General features: G+C 39.8%; 2 protein-coding genes across 4 annotated transcripts in view; both read left to right on the top strand.

The window, feature by feature from the left end:
• LOC110489790 (E3 ubiquitin-protein ligase HECW1) overlaps positions 1-3,533 on the top strand; it is a 79,165-nt gene extending 75,632 nt beyond the window's left edge. For both annotated transcript variants that reach the window (XM_021562699.2, XM_021562698.2), the window contains one exon: positions 37-3,533. In XM_021562699.2, coding sequence (XP_021418374.2) covers positions 37-148 — 112 coding nt within the window. In that variant the 3' untranslated portion in view covers positions 149-3,533. The remainder of the gene's footprint in view (positions 1-36) is intronic.
• An 8,024-nt stretch (positions 3,534-11,557) lies between these two features.
• Positions 11,558-15,264, top strand: part of LOC110489802 (serine/threonine-protein kinase 17A) — a 46,711-nt gene continuing 43,004 nt past the window's right edge. Inside the window, exon 1 of one of the 2 annotated variants that reach the window (XM_021562723.2) lies at positions 11,558-12,106. In XM_021562723.2, the coding sequence (XP_021418398.1) occupies positions 11,928-12,106 (179 nt within the window). In that variant the 5' untranslated portion in view covers positions 11,558-11,927. The remainder of the gene's footprint in view (positions 12,107-15,264) is intronic. The other variant, XM_021562722.2, reaches the window with a different exon arrangement.

The following is a 15,264-nucleotide window of genomic DNA, read 5'->3' as shown; positions in this document are numbered from 1 at the left end:
GGTCTCATTCAGACTCGCTCCTCTCCTCTCTTTCAGGGCTCACACGTGCTTCAACCGCCTGGACCTTCCACCTTACCCCTCCTACACCATGCTGTATGAGAAACTGCTGATTGCTGTGGAGGAGACCAGTACCTTTGGCCTGGAGTGAGACTAACCACTGACCACTGACTGACTTCCTTTGGCACCCTACTAACAAACTTGTTTTATTTTTACGTAAAAATATTAACTCTGGACAAATGGCATCCTCAGTTGTTGTTTTCTTACAATACGTACCTGAGGAGTGGGTTTGAAAAAGAGGGATCAAACGTATTAAAACTTGCATGCACTGCATCACTCATCTGAGACATTGTACATAAACCAACATGTATGCAACAGTGAAGACCCTGGCTCCAGCCCGTTCTACGACCCCCCCACTTTGTCCATTTCATGGTCTCATCAGTTTAATCTTCCCCATAAGACTATTCCAGCTCCAAAGACTGAGGCTGACACTATGCAGGGGAGGGGCTTGCTCCACCGGCTGCCACCCACAGCCCGCCACCTCTGGCATCAGAGGGAGTGACATCGGCGGTGACCCCCTAAAAATTGTAAGTCTCTCCAGACCTTAATCTTGTCCTATCAATCATCGCAGAGCATTTCCTGAAATCACCTTGACTCCCGACGACCATTCAGTGACAAGACCAAAACATTTTTTATTTCCATTGTTACATTTAATAAGCATGTTTCATGCATGTTTCACCAATTGCTTTATCATCATAAGGGCATCACTGTTTTCCTCAGAGTGGATGAACAGGTGCTTTTTTAGGAATTCCTTCACTGTTCTGAGTCCATGCCCAGCCTGGGTGTACTTACTGCACACAGTTGTCTGAATCTCCCGCCCAAGAAAGATACTGTACTATGCCTCCATGAGTTATTGCCTCAGTGACACCAGCTATGTGTTAATGAATTACACATACTATTGGAGACGCCAATGCAGTGGTGCAATGGTTTTTGCCGCATCATGGCAGTAGGAGGCTTATTAGAGTCACAGTTCCTGTACAGTGAGAGGAACTGTAGAGACCCAGGTGATGATGTAACTTGTACAAGGCTAAGATTAGAATGTGAAAGGCTAAGCTCAGAGTTCTCTTGTCAGCCTTGCAGTGTCATTGAGCTCACACCATAAATAATACCCTTGTCATTCGGAACATGGGCTTTGTAATTTAAGCCCAAACGCTGACTGGGAGATCTCAACCATAGAGGCAAATTCTGTACTGTGAGGCACTGTGCAACTTTGATGGAGTGTAACATCATGTTGAACATCCCTTTCTGTCCTGGTCTAGTGTTGACAATTATTCTTGGGGTATCGTCCTTTGTTTTTAACATTTTCATTGAAAGGATGTACACTAAATGGCAGTTTCTAGAACACAGATTAGGCATAGTCCTATACCAGTGGTATTCAAAGTCGGAGGGAATTGCAGTTGTGTTTTTTTGGGGAGAAAGAAAATGAGGATTGTATATTGTCCCATACAATAACATGTAAACGTTTTTTTGAGAAACATAATTAGAAAAATCTAATTTTATTAAGTCAATTTATTATTTTGATAAAATATTAAAATATAATCAATTGAAGGTTATTTGTTTATGTAAATATCGAAATTGACAGATTTTCAGGTTGCGTCATTAGATTTAGGGTGGGGGGGAGTCGCCAGAAATTCTGACGAAAGAAAAAAGGGGTCCCCGCTGAAAAAGACTAAAAAGCTATTTCAATGAAGATTCTCAATTGACTGTGCTTTTTAGTCCTGAACCAGTATTAATCGGTTTCAGGAAAACCAGCCCTAAATGGCCCCTAGTTATACTGTAAAATACTGTAGATTGTCCATGATTGAAGCTACAGCTGGTGTACTATGATCATAGTATAATATTTGTATGGAAAGAACCAGGGCTACTACAAAAACTAAAAAATGTTCAGGGAGCATAGAAGATTCTGGTTAGTTTTGTTTCATAAGTACTGTTGTTTTTTTTTCTATCATGTTTTTTTGATTATTTTTTTGTCAAAGCGGGTGATGTAATATTTTGGTTTCTCTTTAGGACCATAAGGTGGAAAACTAATTTGAATGTTTTGTTTGGTAAACATTGTCCAGTATTGTTTAGGTGTTTTTATAATGATGGCATAGGAATTGAAATGCTTTCAAAAACAGGACTTTTATGTGCCGCCCCCCATGTGTACATAGTTTTTTGTTACTTATGCCTTCATTTAGTACCTTTTTTTATATTTTTCATGATTTTGAATTGTATTTCAAAATGGCTTTGTTCATTTTGAATTTGTGGGGAAATGTTGGTGTTGTCTTCCTTCCCTTTGCACTGTAAATGTAACCTTGACCACTTTCTCTTCCTCGTTCTATTTCGTCACTATCTGGCCAAGTTGCAAAGTCAGGAGCCCTGTCTCTATTCTCTGTTCTATTCTTAAAATCTGATTTTAAACCTAACCGTGACTCTAACCTTATCCACACTGCTAACCTTATGCCTAACCCTAACCTTAAAAATGTTTTGTTTCATACATTTTTATGAAATAGACAATTTTGCAGTTTGGCCATCTAGTGGGAACCCAATCTATCCATCTTCTATGTTGGTATTGACTGGTGAAAATTGTTGTTGTTTATTCAAGTTGTTGACGTAGGAATTGCATCCTTAATGGTCGAAGACACAGAGAATGTCTGCATACCAAATGGTACCCTTTTCCCTATGTAGTGCACTACTTTTGACTAGGCCCTGTCAAAAGTAGTGCACTATATAGGGGTTGGGCAGCCATTTGGGACATACAAATGTGTCATGTAGAGAATAAGTCATTTTGTTTGAATTGTCTAGCATTGTATTTTTTAAAAATATGTAATTCAGTAGTCTATTTTTACTGGCTTTATGAAGAATTTTATCCATAGAATATCCTGGTCATCACTTGGTATGATCGATCCTATAATATGAGAATATTTATTAAATTAATATTGCTCTTAAATTATTCAATATTACCCTTAAATTATTCTAAATGATCTATGTACGTTGTTTAAGTGCATTAACTATTCAAATATTTAAGATCAGAGCTTGATCAGAGCATTCAAATAAATAATGCACCGATAATTCAATCTAACTGTACTACAGTTTGAGTACCTTATTTTTGTGATTTTTTACAAATCTAATCTTTTTATTTGCCTATTTATTTTTCATGTTATATCCCCTTGGGAACAGCAAGGTAACAGTAGATCTTCCAATCATCAGTCAAAACCTGGCAGAGAGGTTGTGATATTGATTAGCATTAGCATCTATACCTTGTTGATATGACTTGATAAAAGGCTCCCTCTTATGGAAATTGGTACTTTGTCCTCTCCTTTTTAACTTTCCTTGTCCTGTAGGACTTTGTCTTTCAGAATTGTGACATTTTGAAAGACATGTTTCATGATCAAATTTGGTTTGATGACAGGTCACTAAATTCTCAGGCTGTGCTTTCGCTCCATGTACTCATATCACTGTACACGAATGTCAATAAACAATCACTTTGTAATTAATCCTTTGTCTCTAGTCCCTTTGAATATGTTTGACCTCAATGTAATGAAATAGATGGATATTGGCAGAGCCACTAAAACCAAAATGCCAGTGGTACAAATGTTACCATAGTAGCTTCAGGGTTAAAGAGCCTGATAAGGTAGAGGAATGTTTGAGACCTTGATAACTAGGCTCCTAATCTATAGAGCCCCACAGTTGATGCGTCATAATAGCCATAAAACCTAGCGGTTTTACACGGAAATGGTTCCAATCTTTTTTTAACCATACATTTTTCCCATATGGGATTTTAGAACCACTTCAAATAAGGTATGTGTTTCGTGTAGGCGTACCCTGGCATTACGTTTTGATAACCATGTAAATCTCTCTCGGACAAGGGAACTTTTATCAATATAATGAGCTCTATTTACTCTCAGATTCAGAAATGCTAATTAGCATCAAAGTAGACAAGCTTCTGCAAGTCATCTCTAGCTGACACCTTTGCTGTCAGCTAGCTACCTTGATCCAAAACAAAAGATCTATTGAACATTGTCATTTACTGTTCCATATTTTATCTTACTAATATTTGTTGGCTTATTTGTGCAGTTGGTCTTGTCTTGTACAGAATAATTTAAGGGCCTCCCAAGTGGCACAGTGGTCTGAGGTACTGCATCGCTGTGCTACTAGAGATTCTGGGTTCGAGTCCAGGCTCTGTTGCAGCCGGCCGTGACCGGGAGACCCATGGGGCAGCGCACAATTGGCCCGGAGTCATCCAGGTTAGGGGAGGGTTTGGCCGACAGGGATGTCCTTGTCCCATCACGCACTGGCGACTCCTGTGGCAGTCCGGGGCACAGTGCACTGTGTTTCCTCCCACACATTGCTGCGGTTGGCTTCCGGGTTAAGTGGACATGGTGTCAAGAAGCAGTGCGGCTTGGTTGGGTTGTGTTTAGGAAGGACGCACGGCTCTCGACCTTCGCCTCTGCTGAGTCCGTTCAGGAGTTGCAGTGATGAGACAAGACTGTAACTACCATTTGGATACCACGAAATTGGGCAGAAAACGGGGAAATATATATATAAAAAAGCAAAAATATATAGTATAATACTTTACAATGTGCCATGAATACTAGGCTAGTTCTTTGCAAAGCTACCTACCTAGATGATATTAGCAACATTTTACCAGATCCTTTTCTCTTTCAGCCAGTGGAGGTCTATATTTAATCTATATATAATTTTCTTAAATGATTGATTCATCAATGCCACAAACCTGGGACATCGACGAGCACAGTGTGAACTATTGTTACTATCCGAGAGAGCACAGATTCTTCTGCTTTTCCATTTTAGGAATTAGACCAACAAAAATAACACAAAATGTAAAACATTTTGGGTGGTTGAGTTACAAATAGAGAAACAACTGGATGTGTAAGGTAGGTTTAATATAAAATACTAGGTCATCTCCAGTAGAATGATGAATATACAGACTCAATACAAGGAAGACATGTCTAAATACAGCTATATCAACACCCTTGTCAATTGTTGGTCCATGTCGCTGCTGTCAATTGTGAGCAGCACATTTAATACTGCTTTCAGTCCGAACTCCAGAATAAACAGGAGGACAGCATTACACAGCTGAAAAAAACGTAGCACAAACAGTACACAACTCTTGTTACTGAGTCTAAATGTTATTAAATCATTGTGTGAAATAAGGGTTAGGTAGCTAGAGGGATGGATGGCCATGGAATAAATATAAAATGGGGTGCTGGTGTGCTTCTGCACCCATTTTAGGTCGTTGTCACAAATATCCGGCCCATGTCCAGTCATACTCTGGGTCTCAGTGTGTGTCCCTTGATGTCATTCCGTCTAAGTATTCAAATCATGGTCATCGTGTTTCTGGTGAATCACGACATTAAAGACGATGAATGATCACAGCATTTCCACAGATTGAGCCATACACAGTACAACTTCATCCTTGAGGACAACATTTTGTTGACAACATGGTGGTTCACACTGTCTACTGTGTGTGAATGATGGAAGAACCTTACCCCAGCTGTAGATCAATTTCAGTGTGTGTGGTCACTTTAACTGGTGTTGGGAACATTGGAGACTTGGGAAGCTTGCTCTCAAAGACAGTACCACACAGGCCAGTACAATAGTCTACACATGGATAGTAACCTAAAGGCACACACGGTACCAACCAATACTACTCACCCAACAGACAGAGCAGGTGTGTACCAGTGCTGCCTTGGCTGCATTCTTTTGGTCTGCAGCTACTCCCTTCTTCTTAGCAGCCGCCACCACTGTAGTATCAGTCAACAAGTTCAACTTCAATTTGAGAGTGGAGCATGCGTTATATATACACAGTGCATTCGGAAAGTATTCAGACCCCTTGACTTTTTTCACCTTTTGTAACGTGACAGCCTTATTCTAAAAAAAAATGTTTTATTTTTATGAAATCCTCAGTCTAACCACAATACCTCATAATGACAAAGAGAAAATAGTTTTTTTTCTTCAATCCCAGCTGCCATTATTATAAAAAAACAGAAATACCTTATTTACATAAGTATTCAGACCCTTTGCTAGGAGACTCGAAATTGAGCTCAGGTGCATCCGGTTTCCATTGACCATCCTTGAGATGTTTCAACAACTTAATTGGAGTCCACCTGTCGCAAATTCAATTGACTGGACATGATTTGGAAAGGCACACACCTGCTACAGAGGGGCAAAAAATTATTTAGTCAGCCACCAATTGTGCAAGTTCTCCCACTTAAAAAGATGAGAGAGGCCTGTAATTTTCATCATAGGTACACTTCAACTATGACAGACAAGATGAGAAAAGAAAATCCAGAAAATCACATTGTAGGATTTTTTATGAATTTATTTGCAAATTATGGTGGAAAATAAGTATTTGGTCACCTACAAACAAGCAAGATTTCTGGCTCTCACAGACCTGTAACTTCTTTAAGAGGCTCCTCTGTCTTCCACTTGTTACCTGTATTAATGGCACCTGTTTGAACTTGTTATCAGTATAAAAGACACCTGTCCACAACCTCAAACAGTCACACTCCAAACTCCACTATGGCCAAGACCAAAGAGCTATCAAAGGACACCAGAAACAAAATTGTAGACCTGCACCAGGCTGGGAAGACTGAATCTGCAATAGTTAGGAGCTTGGTTTGAAGAAATCAACTGTGGGAGCAATTATTAGGAAATTGAAGACATACAAGACCACTGATAATCTCCCTCGATCTGGGGCTCCACGCAAAATCTCACCCCGTGGGGTCAAAATGATCACAAGAACGGTGAGCAAAAATCCCAGAACCACACGGGGGACCTAGTTAATGACCTGCAGAGAGCTGGGACCAAAGTAACAAAGCCTACCATCAGTAACACACTATGCCGCCAGGGACTCAAATCCTGCAGTGCCAGATGTGTCCCCCTGCTTAAGCCAGGACATGTCCAGGCCCGTCTGAAGTTTGCTAGAGAGCATTTGGATGATCCAGAAGAAGATTGGGAGAATGTCATATGGTCAGATGAAACCAAAATATAACTTTTTGGTAAAAACTCAACTCGTTGTGTTCGGAGGACAAAGAATGCTGAGTTGCATCCAAAGAACACCATACCTACTGTGAAGCATGGGAGTGGAAACATCATACTTTGGGGCTGTTTTTCTGCAACGGGACCAGGACGACTGATCCGTGTAAAGGAAAGAATGAATGGGGCCATGTATCGTGAGATTTTGAGTGAAAACCTCCTTCAGCAAGGGCATTGAAGATGAAACGTCGCTGGGTCTTTCAGCATGACAATGATCCCAAACACACCGCCCGGGCAACGAAGGAGTGGCTTCGTAAGAAGCATTTCAAGGTCCTGGAGTGGCCTAGCCAGTCTCCAGATCTAAACCCCATAGAAAATCTTTGGAGGGAGTTGAAAGTCCGTGTTGCCCAGCAACAGCCCCAAAACATCACTGAGGAGATCTGCATGGAGGAATGGGCCAAAATACCAGCAACAGTGTGTGAAAACCTTGTGAAGACTTACAGAAAACGTTTGACCTCTGTCATTGCCAACAAAGGGTATATAACAAAGTATTGAGATAAACTTTTGTTATTGACCAAATACTTATTTTCCACCATAATTTGCAAATAAATTCATAAAAAATCCTACAATGTGATTTTCTGGATTTTTTTTTTCATTTTGTCTGTCATAGTTGAAGTGTACCTATGATGAAAATTACAGGCCTCTTGCACAATTGGTGGCTGACTAAATACTTTTTTGCCCCACTGTATATAAACGGTCCCACAGTTGACAATGCAAGTCAGAGCAAAAACCAAGCCATGAGGTCGAAGGAATTGTCCGTAGAGCTCCGAGACAGTTTTGTGTCAAGGAACAGATCTAGGGAAGGGTACCAAAACATTTCTGCAGCATTGAAGGTTCCCAAGATCACTCCATCATTCTTAAAAGGGAAGAAGTTATGGAACAACCAAGACTCTCCCTAGAGCTGGCCTCCCGGGAGAAGGGCCTTGGTCAAGTAGGTGGCCAAGAACCCAATGGTCACTCTGACAGTGCTCCAGAGTTCCTCTGTGGAGATGGGAGAACCTTCCAGAAGGACAACCATCTCTGCAGAACTCCACCAATCAGGCCTTTATGGTAGAGTGGCCAGACGGAAGCCACTCCTCAGTAAAAGGCACATGACAGTCCGCTTGGAGTTTGCCAAAAGGCACCTAAAGGACTCTCAGACCATGAGAAACAAGATTGTCTGGTCTGAGGAAACCAAGATTGAACTATTTGGCCTGAATGCCAAGCGTTACATCTAGAGGAAACCTGGCACCATCCCTACGGTGAAGAATGGTGGTGCCAGCATCATCCTGTGGGGATATTTTTCACCGGCAGGGACTGGGAGAATAGTCAGGATCGAGGGAAAGATGAACGGAGCAAAGTAAAGAAAGATCCTTGATGAAAACCTACTCCAGAGCGCTCTGGACCTCAAACTGGGGCGAAGGTTCACCTTCCAACAGGACATTGACCCTAAGCACACAGCCAAGACAATGCAGGAGTGCCTTCGGGACAGGTCTCTGAATGTCCTTGAGTGGCCCAGCCAGAGCTCGGACTTGAACCGGTTCAAATATCTTTATCCAACCTGACAGAGCTTAAGAGAATATGCAGAGAAGAATGGGAGAAACTCCTCAAATACAGGTGTGCTGAGCTTGTAGCGTCATAGCCAAGAAGACTCAAGGCTGTAATCACTGCCAAAGGTGCTTCAACAAAGTACTGAGTAGAGGGTCTGAATGCTTATGTAAACGTGATATTTTATTTTTAATACATATAATACATATACATATACACATATTTAATACATATACATTAATACATTAATACATATACAAAAATATCTAAACCTGTTTTGCTTATGGGTTGCAGGGTAGCCTAGTGGTTAGAGCGTTGGACTAGTAACTGGAAGGTTGTGAGTTCAAACCCCCGAGCTGACAAGGTACAAATCTGTCGTTCTGCCCCTGAACAGGCAGTTGTTCGGCACTGTTCCCAGGCCATCATTGAAAATAAGAATTTGTTCTTAACTGACTTGCCTGGTTAAATAAAGGTAAAAAAAAAAAAAAAAAAAAAAAAAAAAAAAAAAAAAAATGGGGTATTGTATGTAGATTGATGAGAGGGGAAAAAAACTATTTAAATCAATTTTAGAATACATAACAAAATATGGAAAAAGTCAATACTTTCCGAATGCACTGTATAGTATATCAATATAAACTGGGTGGTTCGAGCCCTGAATGTTAATTGGCTGAAAGTCGTGGTATACCAAGTGTGTGAAAAAACATATTTATATTTACTGCTCTAATTACGTTGGTAACCAGTTTATAATAGCAATAAGGCACTTTGGGTGTTTGTCGTATATTGCCAATATACCACTCCGCGTTCCATCGTGCTTAAGAACAGCCCTTAGCCCTGGTATATTGGTCATATACCACACTCCCTCGGGCCTTATTGCTTAAATACCATCTAAATAACCCTCCCCCAATTGTATCCATAGTACAGAATAATGACTAAAAGGGTGGACATCTCCAGATCTGAATGGAAGATGTTTGTGTAAGCTTTTGTTCCAGCCCAACTCAAACCTGATTATAAATTATAGCCTACAACTCAAACCTGATTATAAATTATAGTCTACAACTCAAACCTGATTATAAATTATAGCCTATCGCCTTGATTTGGTATGTTGATTTATTTTCGTCAGATGTTAGAACTGGGCTGAGACAAAACTGATCACACACTCCTGCTCTCCAGGACCTCCTGCAATGACAAACAGGACAAAGCAGGAGAATTGTGCTCTAGATTGAAACAGTTTACCGAGTTGCAAGGTGATAAGATTTAGGCATACCAATTGGTTATAGAATAGAGAAGGTGCAAATAAGGTTTTTAATTTGGCATCAATAACATGGCAGTAATTTTACCTCAAAAACAAATGTGTGAATACCAAATCATTTAAAACCCACCATAGCAAGTAAGACGAAATAAGGTTACATAACCTTGCCTACTAGCTACACTAATGATCTGCTGTCCAGAGGGAAACAGCAAACAGATCAATGTCTTCCCGCAATAAAGTAACCACACTGCTTGACTCAAGAGATAAGAGCTAATCAGTCCATCTCTGAAACCTCTCAAAAAGACAGACCAAAATAATACAGCTAGCTAGACGGCTAATGTAGCCATAGTCAGGCTAATGTTGCTAACCATGAGCTAGCTAGATAACAGGTATTGTGTACAGTAAATAAACAATTTAGCCAATTTATTTATTACTAAATTTAGCTAACATTAGTTAATCCAGCAATCCTTAACTTTGCCTCGATTCAGCAATCTCGTCTCATCATGTTCCTGGTGAGTGACGGGAAGTTTGAGACAGGCATTTGTAGATGTGTCATAGCGACATTAGCAGCCAATTAGGATTTCATTTTGGGGGATAAATACATTATTGATAAAAGTCACTTTTTAATTACATTTTTTAAAATAAAAGTCACCTTGTCCAAGAGAGATTTACATGGTTATCAAAACGTCATGCCAGGGAAAGCCTACCCCAAACACAGCCCTTATTTGATGTCTAAAATCCCCTATGGGACAAATAAATGGTGGGAAAATGATTAGAAACATTATTTGACCGCAAAGTTTTATGGGTATTCTGACCCGTACTGTGGTACTACATACCACTCACCAGCAACAAACAGCACAGTGCAGCATAAGTGCACTACTACCACTCAGTGCAAGAGGCGTCACTACAGTCCCTGGTTCGAATCCAGGCCCGGCGTCGTTCGGGTTTGGCCACGGTAAGCCGTCATTGTGAATAAGAAATGTGTTCTTAACTGAGTTGCCTAGTTAAATAAAGGTTACAATTCCTACCAGTACCACTGTTACTACAGTATGTGCACTTCTGCACTACTATCCTTCACCAGAAGAGGGAGAATGTGATTCTCTGCACTCTAATATACACTGCAGATTCTACAAAATACATGTTCTGCTATGCAAACCCACCCACTCAAGGTGCAAGCCTTTAGTTAAAATAGACAAAAAGACACCATATAATCTATTGTTTTTAATGTGTTGTGGTGGGTGTGTTTCTGTAGTGTATTGGAGGGTGGAGGGAGCATAACAGTTGTTTCCATTGCAAGATGAACAATAAAGTATTCCATTATATTATACTCTATTTTCTTATATTATTCTAATGATTCTCACTGGTTAATGTGCCCAAATGTTACTATGAAACAATACTATGAAAACTGATACAGGTTAGACAAGGTTAATGTAAAGTCCCAATCAATTGATTATATTAGTTAGTATCTTACTGGGAATTCTCCCTTTCTCATTGAGCTAACGGTAGTGCTGTGTCCGATTAGTTAGGATATTTAAAGCAAATGTAACTTAATTGAATAAGACTCATGGCACTGGTACTGCGCCAACTGTTGGCTGATCTTATTTATGTGGAGAGCCTTCCCCCTGCTTGTAGTAAAGTAGCATGCGCCACCCTATTTGGTCAAATTACTTGTCAATCAAGAGTGTTACCATGGTGACAGAGAGCAAAGTATCTGACTGGTAAACTTGTATTCATTCATACGTTGTTCATACTGATGAGCGACCGAAGTTAGAACAGATCGCCCGGTTACAAACATTTAGTGGAGTTGAAAATATTGATACATTGTTGCGCCCTTCGACATAATTTAATTGAACATGAAAGTAACAGTTCTCTCATCTGAAATATCCGTGAGGCATGCGGTCTTATTTTATCACTCCTAAGCAGCGAAGTACTGCTATTTTTGTGGTCACTTTGTAGGCAACGTTTACTATCCATCTATTAGCTAGGGAAGTTTGGTTGCAGTAGCTGTTAGGTTTGTTTGACAGGAGATAACAAGCTGTAAAACCGAATCGACGCGATGATTCCTGAATATAGTCCCCGGACCAGCGAGACAAGAAGCCGTACGCGTTGCCACTATGGTCAGGCAGCCGAACCAAACCAGAACCGATGTGGGCTACTCTCCGAAATCAAAACTCCTATCAAAAATGAACTATTCACTGACCACTACACCATCATTCCGGGCAAAGAACTTGGCAGGTACTATACGTGCTTAATTAATAATTACAGGGGTAATACAGGGGGGCATCTATCCATCCACTTTGTCAAGTTGTCTGTGAGTTTGTCTGTCAGCCTGAATAACCGTTTTGCTTACTATGACTGTCTGTTTCCATACTTGTGCAAATATTGAACATATAATACAGGAAAATGTTCAATTTCTAGATTAATTCATATTCAAATATCACGGTTTTGGCCTTTCGTAGTGCCACATCTCCATCCCTGCTGTCATTATCTAGATATTTGTCTGCACCACAAGTTCACCTTTAATTGAATTTAAATTTAATGAAACGTTGCGGGATGTTGTCCAGCAGTTAAAAGTTGCAACATGTATTTTGGATTGTGCACATCAGTGTAAGCTAATGCAAATCCTTTCAATGGATTCCCCAATGTCGCAGTGCACTTGGTTGGAACCAAACAATGATTGGTGCACTCCAATGTTCTTCCATGAATACAGGGTCCCAGCTGCCAAATCATGCTTCCATTGTTTGTTGTTGTTTGGTTTGAGAATGCTGAAGTATGCATGGCTGCTATAGTAGTGGGCTTGCATTTTCTCTACAGCAAAGGTCACTCAAGTCCAGTGGTGTAAAGTACTTAAGTAAAAAATACTTTAAAGTACTACTTGAGTTGTTTTTGGGGGGGTATCTGCGCTTTACTTTACTATTTATAATTTTTACTACTTTTACTTCACTACATTCCTAAATAAAATAATGTACTTTTTACTCCATACATTTTCCCTGACACCCAAAAGTACTTGTTACATTTTGAATGCTTAGTAGGACAGGAAAATGGTCCAATTCACACACTTATCCCTGGTCATCCTGACTGCCTTTTGATCTGGCAGACTCACTAAAGACATGCTTTGTTTGTAAATGATGTTGGAGTGTGCCCCAGGCTATCCTTAAAGAAAAAATAATACAATCGTTTGTCAGGTTTCTCAATATAATGAATTTGAAATGATTTATTTTTTAAATTTTGATACTTAAGTACATTTTAGCAATTCCATTTACTTTTGATACTTAAGTATATTTAAAACCAAATACTTTTTGGCTTTTACTCAAGTAGTATTTTACTGTGTGTATTTCACTTTTACTTGAGTGATTTTCTAAGCTATCTTTACTTTTACTCAAGTATGACAGTGTTGTACTTTTTCCACCACTGCTCAAGTCATATCTTTGAGTGTTTGAACTGCAATGTGGGCGGCCACACCTTGTGATGTGCCTGCTAAATCTTAAAGTAAGCAGATGGGTTCTGTAATGAAACATGCAAGAGCTTTTTCTCCCTCTGTTTTCAGGCAGTCAGGACCACATCAAAACAATTACAGTACTAATGGATGCATTTTACAAACACACTATTGGTCTTTTTTACTTCATTAAGTATCTATATTTCTCTAAACATTGGCCCATGACTTGACACAGAGCCATTGGCAAATTGTCTTCAGTTGTAGCTGTGACTTAGATGCATCACCCTCCATGTTGTAAAGTTTGATGAAACACATGATAATTACAGCATAGCCTGCATACACTACTGTGACCTTTCCACTCAGCGACGGCAATAAAAATACATCAAGACTTTGTCATTGGCGCTTTGAAACTCCAAACTTCACCCCCGAAATAGGGTAATCCATTTGTATTCAATCACTTTTTTTGACAGAACCCCATTTGATTTGAACAAAACCTTCCATACATATTTTTGCTCATTGTAGAAGTGCTCAGAAGTGACTTTTTCCGACCTGAATGACAAAACATTCACAAGAGAGAAATGTTCAAAGTTGACGCATTTTGCATACCCCACCATACCATGAGACATCCATGTCTTCATCACTAGAAAATATAAACAGTTCAGATTCATATAATTTAAAAGTTTCCAAACAGGGTTGTCAAACTACTTTATCATTTCTGGCCATTTGTTGTTGTTGTTACCTTTAACATCTATCTAAAAATGCATAAACTTATTTTTTTTTCCATATACAGTGCCTTCAGAAATTATTCACACAAGAGGTCGACCGATTATGATTTTTCAACGCTGATACCAATTTATTGGAGGACCAAAAAAAGCAGATACCGATTATTCGACCGATTCTTTTTTTATATATATATATATACATACAGTGCCTTGCGAAAGTATTCGGCCCCCTTGAACTTTGCGACCTTTTGCCACATGTCAGGCTTCAAACATAAAGATATAAAACTGTATTTTTTTGTGAAGAATCAACAACAAGTGGGACACAATCATGAAGTGGAACGACATTTATTGGATATTTCAAACTTGTTTAACAAATCAAAAACTGAAAAATTGGGCGTGCAAAATTATTCAGCCCCTTTACTTTCAGTGCAGCAAACTCTCTCCAGAAGTTCAGTGAGGATCTCTGAATGATCCAATGTTGACCTAAATGACTAATGATGATAAATACAATCCACCTGTGTGTAATCAAGTCTCCGTATAAATGCACCTGCACTGTGATTAGTCTCAGAGGTCCGTTAAAAGCGCAGAGAGCATCATGAAGAACAAGGAACACACCAGGCAGGTCCGAGATACTGTTGTGAAGAAGTTTAAAGCCGGATTTGGATACAAAAAGATTTCCCAAGCTTTAAACATCCCAAGGAGCATTGTGCAAGCGATAATATTGAAATGGAAGGAGTATCAGACCACTGCAAATCTACCAAGACCTGGCAGTCCCTCTAAACTTTCAGCTCATACAAGGAGAAGACTGATCAGAGATGCAGCCAAGAGGCCCATGATCACTCTGGATGAACTGCAGAGATCTACAGCTGAGGTGGGAGACTCTGTCCATAGGACAACAATCAGTCGTATATTGCACAAATCTGGCCTTTATGGAAGAGTGGCAAGTAGAAAGCAATTTCTTAAAGATATCCATAAAAAGTGTCGTTTAAAGTTTGCCACAAGCCACCTGGGAGACACACCAAACATGTGGAAGAAGGTGCTCTGGTCAGATGAAACCAAAATTGAACTTTTTGGCAACAATGCAAAACGTTACGTTTGGCGTAAAAGCAACACAGCTCATCACCCTGAACACACCATCTCCACTGTCAAACATGGTGGTGGCAGCATCATGTTTTGGGCCTGCTTTTCTTCAGCAGGGACAGGGAAGATGGTTAAAATTGATGGGAAGATGGATG

The sequence above is a fragment of the Oncorhynchus mykiss genome, chromosome 15 (genome assembly GCF_013265735.2).
Source record: "Oncorhynchus mykiss isolate Arlee chromosome 15, USDA_OmykA_1.1, whole genome shotgun sequence".
Lineage (NCBI taxonomy): Eukaryota > Metazoa > Chordata > Actinopteri > Salmoniformes > Salmonidae > Oncorhynchus > Oncorhynchus mykiss.
The sequence above is the reverse complement of the archived record's forward strand: the minus strand, read 5'-3'. Positions and strand labels throughout refer to the sequence as shown.